Source organism: Cebidichthys violaceus, unplaced genomic scaffold (genome assembly GCF_023349555.1).
Source record: "Cebidichthys violaceus isolate CVI_PGR_0920_01 unplaced genomic scaffold, fCebVio1.0.p SCAF_10, whole genome shotgun sequence".
Lineage (NCBI taxonomy): Eukaryota > Metazoa > Chordata > Actinopteri > Perciformes > Stichaeidae > Cebidichthys > Cebidichthys violaceus.
In genome coordinates, this window is record NW_027176263.1 from 17,889,874 (window position 1) to 17,904,540 (window position 14,667).

Genomic DNA, 14,667 nt, shown 5'->3' on the forward strand with positions numbered 1-14,667 from the left:
AGGAGGTTGATGGAGGTAGATGATGGAGGTAGATGATGGAGGTAGATGATGGAGGTAGATGGAGGAGGTTGATAGAGGAGGTTGATGGAGGTAGATGATGGAGGTAGATGATGGAGGTAGCTCTTCATTCTAACTACTGTGTCACTGATTTTATTCTAGCGGTACGTCAGCGTCATGTTTGAAGTTCAGCTGTTGGCAACAATGTGGCGATGCGTATATCTTGATACAGGGGTTGTGATTAAATATATTAAGGAGAATATATTGCCAGTATAAAGAAGACGCCACAGAAAATGTGAGTAAAAGTAAAAGCTTATTGTATGAAATCACACCAGTGGGACAGTCTTGTACCGTTTGCAGTCTGAGCAAAGGAATTAACATGAAGCGGTTCTTGCAGGATTCTATGAGTAAACAATAACAACTGTAAACGCACGTACTAAAAGTGATAAATATATAATGTGTATTGTGTTGTGCATAAGACGAGGACGCTGCTCCGTCACAGCTGGCTCTGTAGATAGAAACACACCCAACATGAGTAAAGCACCGTCAACAACATCACCCAGATGTGCCGATCAACGGGACGAGGAACCAGACTCCTAACCCCTGCTGATAAAACCAGTACCCGAGTTATTGACCTCTGCGTTGCTCTGACGGGAACTCAGTGATACTTTCAGACGCCTCTAGTTTCTTAAAATGAGCGCTGAAGGCGGTGGAATGGTGGATTCTGCACTGATCCTGAACTCTCCAGGACCACTGCAGCAAACAGAAGCACATGGCTGATGTCACGCAGAAGAGAAGACCAGAGAAGACCCGCCCTACTCCGGATCTGACCACTAGGACATGTTGCCGGGTTTAGAGACCCCCCCCGCTACCTGTTTCCCTTTAATGTACGTATTGTAGTCTGCGTAAGACTTCACCATGTGCTTCTGTTTGTTGCAGAGACAATGTGTGTTTTTGTTCTTAGGATATCGGGCCGTTGGACAGATGGACGTTGGGTCCAGTGGGACACTTTTCAGACCGTTATGGTTTCCAGTGGGCCGTAGAGTCTACTCCGTTGTGTTTAGGGTTCTACTTACACATGCCGGATTCGACCCAATTGCTCAGTAGTAGATGGACTACTGTAGTTGCCATGGCAATGCACGTCCATGAATTTGGGAGCTGGGGGGGGGGCCTTCTGACAGACGAGAGGAATGTGAGTTTTTGGGGGTTTTGAGTTCAATGAAGTCTTTTTCCAGAATCACAGACTCGGCCTTTAGCTGCGTTCTTTGCTTTAAGGCGCAGTAGCGCTGTGCTTGGTGTTGATGTGGAGGTGTGGAGACTTTCACCATCTAGTGAACCGAGGGGCAGCCGTGATGAGAAGGAGGGCGGTGGCTTCATGAGGGGATGAAAGCCTGAGCTATGGCCACATGCTTAATGACATTCCAGCTTCTCTTCAGGTCCGCCAATGAAACGGCAGCAATTATAGGAAACAAGAGGTTCTCAAGTTAGTCCATAATTCATAAACAGTCCAGCGACGAGCTGCAGTTCATAAGACGCTACGGATCCAAGACGAGCGCTGAGCGTCTCAGACGGGCGTGGAGAGTTCTACACCGAGCACCAGCAACAAGCTGTGAACGGAGCGCTGCAGAGGGTCTCAGCCGTGGTTTCCTCCGTCCTCTGTAGGGGGGGGGGGGGGGGGGGGGGGGGGGCGGTGCACACGGCCTTGATGACTTGAATGCGTTTCATTAGTGTGGGTTTAATCAAGGGTTTTATGGTCCTGTGATCACCTGGAGCGTTTTAGAGGCTTCTCCTCTCTCACAAGAATCGTGTTCTGTAAAAACCCAACGTGACGTTAGATTCAGACCACGATGGTCCTGGAACACGACAGCGATCGACTAGTGATCATTCTGAAATGAAGCAGGTTCCACTCTGCACCGTGTCACCGCTCTGATACTACTAGATACTGTTTACATCACGGATCGTTTCTTTTCCACAACGTCAGCGGGGAAACGTTTGTGATGTCTTTGTCCTCATTCCGTCCAGACGGTAAAGTGTGATGCACTGATTGGACAGGAGACAGGCTACCTGTCTGCCCGCTTGCACCTGTTTTGACTTTGCACTCATTTCTCGTCACCTGATTCGTCCACAAGCTGCTCTCTGAGCACGTGCAGCTCGCTGCTGTTGAGAAAGGACTCAAGGTTTTTCACTAGCATCACTTCTTGACTCACTGAAAGACTTTTCATTTGAAACATTTGTGCAGGAAGTGTTGAGTTTTATCTGCGCTAGATTTTAGATAAAATAAGGTGTTGTGATCTGATCTGTCTGGCCCTCTGATGTGTGTGTGTGTGTGTGTGTGTGTGTGTGTGTGTGTGTGTGTGTGTGTGTGTGTGTGTGTGTGTGTGTGTGTGTGTGTGTGTGTGTGTGTGTGTGTGTGTGTGTGTGTGTGTGTGTGTGTGTGAGATACACTGACTATATGATGCTAGATGGCTTGTATCTCTCTCTTCTTGTTGTGTCTCTGTATTGTCTCTTGTCTTGCAGTAAAATGGGGTCAGACATGGTGTTTGTAAGAAGTGTAAATGTTCATGAAGCTGCGCCGCTCAGCCGGAAACCGTTTGAATTCCCTAAGCAGCGAACGAGAGAGAGTGTTGGATCATGGAGGAAGGTTGAAGCAGTTTGTTTTGTCAGAACTCGTCTTATTTCATGTGCGTGTGCAAAGGTCTGTCACGGAGACATTTGGACTGTTAAGTTGGCCGGGCCTCGTCACGCAGCTCAGAACCCCCCCCCCCCCCTTCCCTCCACTGGGGGAAAACAAAGCAATCAATGCTAATGAGCCAAGCCCGTCTCCCTCCTCAAATAAAGAGCTAATGAACGGCTGGGAGACGGTGAACCGAGCACCACAATTATTTCTGGTCGGGAAGCGGCGGCCCAGCAGCTGCCCTGTCCTTTCATAAATCAATATTCTCACCATCAGCTGACCCACACACACACACACACACACACACACACACACACACACACACACACACACACACACACACACACACACACACACACACACACACACACACACAGAGAGAGAGAGCACGGTGTGTGTGTGGTGAGGAGGAGGAGGGAGAGTTAACTAGCCAAACGCTCACACTCTTCTCTTCAGGGACTGTTCAGTGTGTTCACTGACTTAATGAGAATATGGAGTTAGATTAAAAATCACTGCACAACAGTATGGGACCGTGTGGGGAGCTGCACTGTGGAGTTGGCTGCAGGTTTGAGGAGCGCGGAGCTTTCCTTCCTCACCGTTGTTTCTGTTGAGACGCTGCGGAGGACAATAGACAAAATGTATGAACGGTTCCTAGATGCTTGTGGTTGAACTTGGTCCATGTCTCTCTCCTCAGTAGACATGTTGACATAGAGCAATGCAAACAGGTGGGTGAGCTCAAACTGACCTGGTGGGAAAGAATAGATGAATAACAATGAAACCGTCTTCTGCTCCAGATGCTCTCCTTTAGTATGTAAAACAGTCGTTGATCACTGGGCTGATCTGTTTATTGAGACTCTCGTTCTTCAGATTAATAGAGCTTCAATGCATTCAGGCTGCGTCAGTTTAAATACACACAATACCCGGCATCATTCACATGCATGTAGTTGTGCATATATACAGTTGTGGTCAAAAGTTTACATACACTTGTAAAGAACATAATGTCATGGCTCTCTTGAGTTTCCAGTTATTTCTACAACTCTGATTTTTCTCTGATAGAGTGATTGGAACAGATACTTCTTTGTCACAAAAAACATTCATGAAGTTTGGTTCTTTCATGACTTTATTATGGGTTAACAGAAAAAGTGATCAAATCTGCTGGGTCAAAAATATACATACAGCAGTGCTAATATTTGGTTACATGTCCCTTGGCCATTTTCACTTCAATTAGGCCCTTTTGGTAGCCATCCACAAGCTTCTGGCAAGCTTCTCGTTGAATCTTTGACCACTCCTCTTGACAGAATTGGTGCAGTTCAGTTAAATTTGATGGCTTTCTGACATGGACTTGTTTCTTCAGCATTGTCCACATGTTCTCAATGGGATTTAAGTCAGGACTTTGGGAAGGCCAGTCTAAAACCCTAATTCTAGCCTGATTTAGCCATTCCATTACCACTTTTGATGTGTGTTTGGGGTCATTGTCCTGTCGGAACACCCAACTGCGCCCAAGACCCAACCTTGGGCTGATGATTTTAGGTTATCTTGAAGAATTTGAAGGTAATCCTCCTTCTTCATTATCCCATTTACTCTCTGTAAAGCACCAGTTCCATTGGCAGCAAAACAGCCCCACAGCATAATACTACCACCACCGTGCTTGATGGTAGGCATGGTGTTCTTGGGGTTAAAGGCCTCACCTTTTCTCCTCCAAACATATTGCTGGGCATTGTGGCCAAACAGCTTGATTTTTGTTTCGTCTGACCACAGAACTTTCCTCCAGAAGGTCTTATCTTTGTCCACGTGATCAGCAGCAAACTTCAGTCGAGCCTTAAGGTGCCGCTTTTGGAGCGAGGGCTTCCTTCTTGCACGGCAGCCTCTCAGTCCATGGAGATGCAAAACACGCTTGACTGTGGACACTGACACCTGTGTTCCAGCAGCTTCTAATTCTTGGCAGATCTGCTTTTTGGTGGTTCTCGGTTGACTCTTCACCCTCCTGACCAATTTTCTCTCAGCGGCAGGTGATAGCTTGCGTTTTCTTCCTGATCGTGGCAGTGACAAAACAGTGCCATGCACTTTATACTTACAAACAATTGTTTGCACTGTTGCTCTTGGGACCTGCAGCTGCTTTGAAATGGCTCCAAGTGACTTTCCTGACTTGTTCAAGTCAATGATTCGCTTTTTCAGATCCATGCTGAGCTCCTTTGACTTTCCCATTGTAGCGTTTGTGGGCGTTTGTATCCAATGAGCCCTATTTAAATGGCCTCAGAGAAGTCACCAGCTGTAGTCACTCATAATCACTCACAAGAAGTTAAGAGGCCATGCTATGAAGCTCATTTCATTGACACAACTTTCTAAGTCACCAAAATTGCTAATTCATGTTGCTGTATGTATATTTTTGACCCAGCAGATTTTGTCACTTTTTCTGTTAACCCATAATAAAGTCATGAAAGAACCAAACTTCATGAATGTTTTTTGTGACAAAGAAGTATCTGTTCCAATCACTCTATCAGAGAAAAATCAGAGTTGTAGAAATAACTGGAAACTCAAGAGAGCCATGACATTATGTTCTTTACAAGTGTATGTAAACTTTTGACCACAACTGTATATATATATGTATTGAACTGGACGGGTAAGCGCTCGCTCGCTGTGACCTCTGAGCTGTGTTCTTCTAGAGTCGGGCCCCCTGCTGGAGTCCTTGATGGAGGGCGACTTGGAGGCGGTTCTGCTGAGCCCCCAGGTGTTGGACCTGCTCACTGGAGATGGCAGCTGCAGCGAGGGGGAGGACATCGAGGCCTACCTGGAGAAACGGGTCTTGCAGTACCTTGATGACGACCGCACCGACAGGTAATGCAGCAGGAGGAGCACCAGGCATCGAATCAACCAGATGATTAAGACATTTTTCACACTGGGGGTACGTCAGGTCTCTTATTGGTCATTTCCTCGATCCTCCTTTGAACCGGAAGTTATTCTGCTCCACCATGTTGACGGCTGTCCCAAAGAGGGAGGAGGGAGGAGGGAGGAGGGAGGAGAGAGGAGAGAGGAGAGGAGCCCTCATTGTTCATCAGTCATGTGATTGGACGCTGCAGCTGGACTGATCAGATTGTTCTCAACATCACTTTAACACCACAGTGAAGACGGATCAGATTAAACTAGTTTATCTTTGATATGTTTTCTGATTCAGTATCTGGTTTAAATGGATGTTCATAGATCTGAACAAAAGGACCACAAACAACTTTATTCATTTGTTAGAAAGATTTGACTTTTCATGATCTGATATTTACCTCAATAACTTTTATTATGAATACAATTAGTTAGAGAGAGATGAAATGCGTTTTACATCTTTGTGAGTCTTGCATCTGTTACAAATGTCCTTGTGGTTTCAGAACTGTTTTTATAATCGTGCTGAAGTATAATGGACTAAGTAGAATTTTGCGTTGCTCATGACGTGCACAGGTAGAGTACGAGTATCGGGGGGTCAAGCATGCGTTCCCTTGTTATCATCCGCTTTCCTAAAAACACGCCTTAAGGGAGGTGTGGGAGCTTCAGGTACCAGTGACACACCGGGACCGGATCCAGGAGGTTCACTTTGAGGCTCATCACACACACACTGTTTATGATATCATAGGGAGGGTTCTGTCCCAGCAGCAGCCATTGACCTTTGGTTGGGACGATCTTCAGGTAAACGGTAACGCTGTTCATCTACTGATGATGATGATGATGATGATGATGATGATGCAGCATTGTGTTGTAGCTCCACTCAGCGTGTTCTGCTGTGGAGTTAATCATCCCTGACATGTCTTGATCTGCACCTGGTTTGTTTAGTTTATTTATTTTATAATAATCAATGAATATCACAGTGCAGGAAGAGGCAAGAAGCCAACTGGAAAATGTTACAATAATACAGAGAACATAAAATGAATATGCATAATGTATGTCCATGTAAATATTATTGTGTGTGAGAAACACCTATAAATATAATGTAACGGCTAAACCAAGAAGACACATGAACAGTCTTGGGGGTAAAGAGCTCGTCTCTCTTCAGCCAACATAAAAAGATGTGAACTTTAACATTTCAGAAACACGTTGACATGATGTTTGACTGCAACAATGTGCAGCTGATTGTGATTCCAGTAATATCCTGTCACTGACGCCAACGATGAATATGTAAAGCGTGTCCATGTGGACCTGCTGATGCCGGTGAAGTACTTGAGCGCAGCTCAAAGCTGTTCTCAAGAGGGCTTGTTTGTTCTCCTCTCAGCGCCTCTATTCTTTTAGTTGTGAATTATTCATTTTTAATAAGGACAGCTTAACATCTCTCTCGGGGGAGAACGGCCCGTGAGTAAACGTTGAATGCAGCACATATTGCTCCTCCTTCCTGGTGATCCGTCTCCTCTCTCCTATCACCTTCCATCACTTCACAGCCTAATAGAAAAGCAGCAAAGCATGTCTCTGCTGGTCGCCTGTTTTTAAACCCCTCTAATTGCCTGGAGAGTGAAGGAGACCGTTGTCCCTGTGCTTCTCTGTAAATCCCACAGACTGTTTCTCAGAATTCTAAAAGCCTTGAAGCGTCTTTCAGATCTCATTCCTTCTGTCCACTGAGTCCGGTGTCTCTCCTGCTGCAGGGAGCTGGTGGTGATGGCCCTGGCGGTCTCTTGCCTCCACATGTTTGCTCAGAGTAACTGGACCGGTCCTCCTCTCTCCATCCATGTCTCTGACCTGCTGCCCCAGGCCCTGCTCTCCTCTCAGGTATGACGCCGTCGTTACTCTCCTGCAGCACTGATTTCATATCGGACAGTTAAAGTCACTCCTGAAGTGTTGGTACGTTTGTGTCGAGGCCAAATTTACAAACGCATTCAAATGAAATCGTGGTGATTAAGTAAATATGTTTTAAGTCACAAGATGCAGATTGTAAGAACATGAACACATTGATGTTCTGTCAGAGTTCCTCTGTCAGTCCTGACAAACTGAATGGACCAGAGGACCGGAGTAACGACTGCTTCAGAACATGTTCCAGCAGAGAACATTACCTCTATGATTAGTATTCTGGTGTGTAGGAACTGTATTTTGCCATTTTAATAAAGGGAGTTGGAGTGGCCCACTCTCGATGAAATGCAAAGCTGTTGAGGGTTTTACATCGTCAGAGAATCTGAGCACAATTTTTTGTAATTGTCCAAATGTAAATCATTATCCAACTGTAAGTACCTGAACTTATTTATAACTTTTACAACATATTGATGATTAAATCCTAACATGCCTGTTACCTTACAGTCATTCCAAACCTTTCAGTCTGTAGTTATAGTTTCATAAAATCATCTCTTCTCATAAGGTCCAACTCAAGGTTGGCAACACAACATGTGATGCAATACAGTGCCCCATTTGTTAGGAACATGCATTTCTGGGATGAGCAGCACAGCTGAGTATGTGGGTTACGCCCATGACAAATATGCCAAATCTTCTCTGCCAATGCCAAACGGCTCATTCTGCTGTTGCTATTGACTCTTGTTTGGTGGGTTGGATGATTGATCATTGTTTGGTTGCCTAACTTATGCTTTTATTCTGTTGTAACAAGGAAGTAAACTCGGTCTACAGGACATCCTCTCAGCCACACAGTGACTCCCTGAGATACTTGGTTCACATGATGATGATGATGATGATGATGATGCTGATTATATATGTTGTTCCCGTGTTTGCTGATGGGCTGTACATCATCTTTATTTGAAGGTTAGAGCAGAGTAGAACCAGAGAGCTGCATGCTGCAGAAGAAGTCTCCAGTAATGAAGCGTCTCTGGGGTCCTAATTACACCCAGTTGAGGAGATTGCTTCCTCTCGTCACGGCGGTGCTGAAGGCTGAATAGTGTGTTTTACACTAGAAGAGACGGCCATATATCTGATCAGAGTAGTTCCTTTGGCATCAATGATTTATCTCTGCTGTCACACCAAGGGTCCTGTGTTTAGACGGGTCTTAATTACATGTACGATCGCTCAGGTGAAAGGGCGGACAAACACAGAACAGCAGAGCACATATCAGCTATGATCACAATACACAAGCATAACAAGGTTTATTAAGTTCCACTAATAACGATCAAGTTAACTAATATCTAAAACTAACAACAAATACTATACATCTATGAGCACGCTATTTGAAATCAACACACTGTGGAGGGAGGGAGGGAGCGAGGGAGGGAGCGAGGGAGGGAGCGAGGGAGGGAGCGAGGGAGGGAGGGAGGGAGGGAGCGAGCAAGGGAGGGAGGGAGGGAGCGAGGGAGGGAGTGTCGGGGGCAGGGCTCAGACAACATAAGATGTCGGGAGACTCTAAAATGGCGAATATAAAGGTCTCTGGAGATTGTTCTCTCATCTACAGAAACACGGCTGACGAGCTTTGATTCGCCCAGCCGCGGTTCTGACCTGTGAACTGATGAGAAACAACTTCCGCCTCCGCTAGCGGTGAACCATCTCCACTCAGTTGCAGCAGCATGCAATCCACATTAACGATCTCGGTCGTTCACACCACGTTATAGAAATGAGACCGTAACTTAAGCAACACAAGCACAAGATGATAAACACAATGACCTAACTAGCCCAGACACCTTGAGTCAGCCCAGACACCTTGAGTCAGCCCTACTACGAGACGATTTCTTGGATTTCACAGGTGAGTGTGAAATCCTTTCTGGTGGCGGTTTGGAAATATTGGTTATGGAAGCTGGAGAGGGAGGTAGATGAGGACACTGAAGGTGGCTCAGGTTAGGGTTCCCTCAGTGGATCAATGCTGGACGTTAGAATGAACAAACCATCAACTTACGTGTTTCAACCTGTTTTGGTTGTCTGGCCCACAAACTCCTTACCACAGCTGTGTTTTTAAAGCTGCACTCATCAGTATTGTGAAGTTAACATGAGCTTTCCTGCTGTAACGAGTCTAAATCGATGGTACGGGCTTGTTGTGGTGAAGAGAAAGCTAAGCCTAGAGACGTAGTTCATGATTTGCAGGTCGACCCTCATCTATGAATGTATTTCGCCGGTGACAGAAAGGATGAAATGATGAATACAAGCAGCTGAAGCTAGTCTTCCTCAGTACGTGTCTGGCCTCACAGGAAGCCGCCGTATGCTGATATACTTGGTCATCTGAGTGGAGAACTTGGGTCAGACCCTGAACTCTCTGGAGGGATCGTCTATCCCTGAATCCTCCAGTGGGAGCTGAAGGACGTGAACGGGGATCAGAGCCTCCTCTGCTGAATACTCAGATCTGGATAAACAGTGAATAACTATAGTGCACAAGTCACTGTATTCCAAAAGACAATGTTTAATTGCTTCTGGGTTTAACAGTGTGAGTGTGTATTAATAAGCAGCGCCTTCAATACATAAACTCTTCACTGAAGGGAACTTGTGTCTCTAGGCCGCTGCAATGATCCTCTCCTGGTCTTCATCCAAACAAACTTAAAACTACAAGTAGAGCGACACATCGGCGAGGCAGACGTGTTGACCCATATTAGCTTATTGCAGCTCTATCTGTATGCAAGAAATTGCCGTACATAAATGCCAAACTAGGGCTGAGATCATTCATGAACGGTATCACAGAGAGCAATGTGAAGCTTATGTTTCAGCTACAGCATATCCTTTGTGCTGCGTATCCTGGTCGTAATTGTTAAAGAAGCAGACCTTTCAGTGGAGATGACTCCGTTATTTGCATGTCTTGCAGCCCCACGGCGTGGTTGAGGCCGTTCACGCCAGCCTGCTCCTGGATGGGGAGTGTGTGTACAGCCTGGTGGCTAACCCCTTCCTCCTCCTGCTGGCCAGGGTTATTCTCACCAAGTGCTCCTCCAAGATGGACGGCCTCCAGGTAAGACCGTCCTTCTGTCACAGCCAACCGTTCCTCATCAATGGTTTCGTAGAGGAGTTTGCTTCATGATAAAAGAGCTTTATTAATGTTATAGTATGTATTTGTGCTCTAAACACACTACAGAGACGTCGGTCAGTCGATGGTCGTAGAGCTTCTGTCAGCATGGTTGTGTATGTTTTGTATTATTCATGAACTGACTGCAGATTTAAACTAAATCGTAGCGGTGTTTGAGTCTGACTGATGATGTTGGCTTTTCACCTTAAATACAATAAATCAGGGCTTCTCAATTCCTTGTAACTTAAGGCCCACTTCTGATTGTTCCTTTAATGACCAAAATAAATACCCTGCTTACCCTCGCGCATCACTGCCAGACATAATGAATCCAAATTGAATATATTCGGGTCATAACATGTGCGTTGGAGCTTTTACTGGCTCCATAGACTGTATGAAATATGGACATATGTTTCTGAAGAGCCATTGGTAAGTTCATTCAAAGTGATTGGCTCCAGCCATCGCCGTCTTTTTAGTGACGACACAGCCTGACCTGCAGCCTGACCTAACCTGCAGCCTGACCTGCAGCCTGACCTGCAACCTGACCTGCAACCTGACCTGACCTGCAGCCTGACCTGCAGCCTGACCTGCAGCCTGACCTGCAACCTGACCTGACCTGCAGCCTGACCTGCAACCTGACCTGACCTGCAGCCTGACCTGCAACCTGACCTGACCTGCAGCCTGACCTGCAGCCTGACCTGACCTGCAGCCTGACCTGACCTGCAGCCTGACCTGCAACCTGACCTGACCTGCAGCCTGACCTGACCTGCAGCCTGACCTGCAACCTGACCTGCAGCCTGGCCTGCAACCTGACCTGACCTGCAGCCTGACCTGACCTGCAGCCTGACCTGCAACCTGACCTGACCTGCAGCCTGACCTGCAACCTGACCTGACCTGCAGCCTGACCTGCAACCTGACCTGACCTGCAGCCTGACCTGCAGCCTGACCTGACCTGCAGCCTGACCTGACCTGCAGCCTGACCTGCAACCTGACCTGACCTGCAGCCTGACCTGACCTGCAGCCTGACCTGCAACCTGACCTGCAGCCTGGCCTGCAACCTGACCTGACCTGCAGCCTGACCTGACCTGCAGCCTGACCTGCAACCTGACCTGACCTGCAGCCTGACCTGCAGCCTGACCTGACCTGCAGCCTGGCCTGACCTGCAGCCTGACCTGACCTGCAGCCTGGCCTGCAGCCTGACCTGACCTGCAACCTGACCTGCAGCCTGACCTGACCTGCAACCTGACCTGACCTGCAGCCTGACCTGCAGCCTGACCTGACCTGCAGCCTGACCTGCAACCTGACCTGACCTGCAACCTGACCTGACCTGCAGCCTGACCTGCAGCCTGACCTGCAACCTGACCTGACCTGCAGCCTGACCTGCAGCCTGACCTGCAGCCTGACCTGACCTGCAGCCTGACCTGCAGACTGACCTGACCTGCAGACTGACCTGCTGCGTCGGTGGAGTTGAGTTGTCACAGGGAGCATTAGTCTTTACCTGGTGATGCATGGAGATACTAAAACATTATTGGTCATTGAAATGATGCATTGCTTGAATGACTATGTATATAATTCATGTGACTTCTTGAGCACATTTAGAATCAAATTGTAACTAAAAAGTCTTTAATCTAAGCGTTTGGCAGTTCCTCTGTCTCCATATGGTAACCAGTAAGTGGTTATTAAAGAAGGACCACTTAACAAGCTCGGTTTCTTGGCTCCTCTTGCACATTGGCATACAGTACCGTATGTAAATATCTAAAAGCTAAATGTCACAGAGGGTAAACGCAGGCTGTCGCTCAGCTCTCCGTAAGTCTGAGGCACGTTACGGTGAAGTGATGTAGAGCAGAGTCTGAGGTCAGAAGACGTGCTCAGCATCAGACATCGAATGCCTGATCTGAAAACCCAGCTCTGTTCATCCACAGCCAACCCTCTCACCGCTGTTACCGCAGCAACTATGGAGGGAGGAAGAGGAGCACTGCTGGTCAACAGACGGACAAACGTGTGTGTGTGTGTGTGTGTGTGTGTGTGTGTGTGTGTGTGTGTGTGTGTGTGTGTGTGTGTGTGTGTGTGTGTGTGTGTGTGTGTGTGTGTGTGTGTGTGTGTGTGTGTGTGTGTGTGTGTTGGAGGATACTGAGTCAGTGAGACAGACATTAAGCCTCCATGTAGCCACCCAGCAGAGGACGGGGTCATCTTGCATTGGAAGTGAGGCGGGAGATATCCTCCGTGACGCACAAATAAGATGTTTACGTGGTTCACTCCACTTTACCGGAGCAGAGCAGGAGGGTACGCGGGGTAAGGGAGGAAACACAGCTCTCGTATGGCTGCGAGACATACATTTTCTTCCTGCCGCTTTGTGTTCTGGTCAGACCCAAAGAAAGCGATGGAGTTGGCTGTTTGTGGAGTGTGGTCAGCACTTTGGATGTTAGTTGTACTTGTGCTAAAGGGCCTCGAGCAGCATTTGATGTTTATGTATTAACACAAGTCTGTTCTCTCTCAGCTGAGGGTTTGGGTGTTACTTGGATAAAGAGAAATGAATAATAACTAGTTACCATTTCATGATTTTAGTTGGATTAAACATCCTCCATTATTTCCACACCTTTCATAGGATCATAGTATTCAGATAATGGAAACCAGAAATGCTAAACATGTTAGCTACCTTACTCTCAGTTCTTTCTTCATGAAGTCTCATGCATTCAACATTGGTGTCATTTATTCTCACATGTTCTAATTAGTTTTGTCCGTTTAGCTGCTGCCGTGGTGGACTCTGCGCTACGTCAGCCTGCACCAGCAGATCCTGGAGGCCCGTTCTCCTCAGCTCCTGGACTTGGCCCAAAGCAGCGTTGACAAAGGTGTGTGAACGCTATAGTGTGGACGTCAACGGTACGCAGAATCCTACCCGTTTAATCGACCGGTTTGGACCGCTTCGGTGCGAGTTCAATCCAGCAGAACACCACCCAGTTGTTCTGAACAGACGGTGGTCAAAGACCAACTCACAACCATAGCAAACTATTTTCACTATAAACATAAGGAACATTTCAAACACTTGTGTATTACACTAAACTGTTCTATGGACATCACAGTGAACAGCGCTGTCCATTGTTCTGAACAGCTAAACTGTGTGTCTGTGTGTGAACGGGGACGTTGAGGGGTTCTGTTGGTGGGGGGTGTAGCGTCCGATATTGTTGAGGCGATGACGATAATTTATGACCCTTTGTTTTCCCGCCTCTGCGTTTGCACTCCTTCACTGTCACCTGACTGGAACCATCCCAATGAATGCTGAGCTGAGCTGGACCTGGTCTGAACAGGGCCTTGGGTCTCTCGTGGGCTTTGTGCCCATGTGATTTGATCCGATTGGACGACTCGTGCAGCAGTGTGATATAGAGGAAAGACGGATGGGTCCATACAGATGTGAAGCGATGGCACATTGTTCTCCAATTTAAGAAATACAAATGTTTATCCCATTAATCGATGCTGCATAAAGCTGGATTCCTAAAATAATCTAGTAAATGTATTAGACTTCACTCCAGCATCATGACCTAAATAAGCTGCATGAGGCATGAATTATTGTTAGGCTACATGATGCGTCGTATTCATTGGGATTTACACAAGGCTTTGTTTTAATCACGTTGCCTTCAGTACATTTGGTTAAAAACAAAGTGTTCACACAGATCCCAGTGCAGCAGTCGGTGGACGTTAGTTTCATTCAGGTTGTTTTGAGAGATGTGATTGTGGCATCGGGTCAGAATGCAGTGAAGAAATGAAACCGGTTCGGAGGCTATTGTTAACTAATTGAAATAATAATTCAATTGTATTTATTTATACAAGAGAAGTCGTCCTCAGAGCACTTTTCATATCGACCATGTCTAGACGGTACTTTTCATAATACTGTGATAAATTGATTTAGAGAAAGCAATAGTATTAGGAACATTAGGGAACATATTGAGGGTAGGAACGAAGGTCGCCCGGTAGATAGAGAGCTGTGTCTCGCGGCTCAGCTCTCTTTTCGTCACGGCGGTGCGGTAGAGCGACTACAGTACCGCCCCAGCTGCCCTGATTCTCCGGCCGATCTCACGTTCCGTTGTTCCCTCACTCGCGAACAAGACCCCGAGGTACTAGAACT

The 14,667-nt window shown here is 46.8% G+C and overlaps 1 protein-coding gene across 1 annotated transcript in view; it reads left to right on the top strand.

Annotated features, from left to right (window-relative positions):
- The window catches only part of ttc27 (tetratricopeptide repeat domain 27), a 38,038-nt gene that overhangs the window by 3,370 nt on the left and 20,001 nt on the right, over window positions 1–14,667 (top strand). The window contains exons 3-6 of the mRNA XM_068718885.1: window positions 5,335–5,506; window positions 7,285–7,408; window positions 10,356–10,496; window positions 13,294–13,396. Coding sequence (XP_068574986.1) covers window positions 5,335–5,506; window positions 7,285–7,408; window positions 10,356–10,496; window positions 13,294–13,396 — 540 coding nt within the window. The remainder of the gene's footprint in view (window positions 1–5,334; window positions 5,507–7,284; window positions 7,409–10,355; window positions 10,497–13,293; window positions 13,397–14,667) is intronic.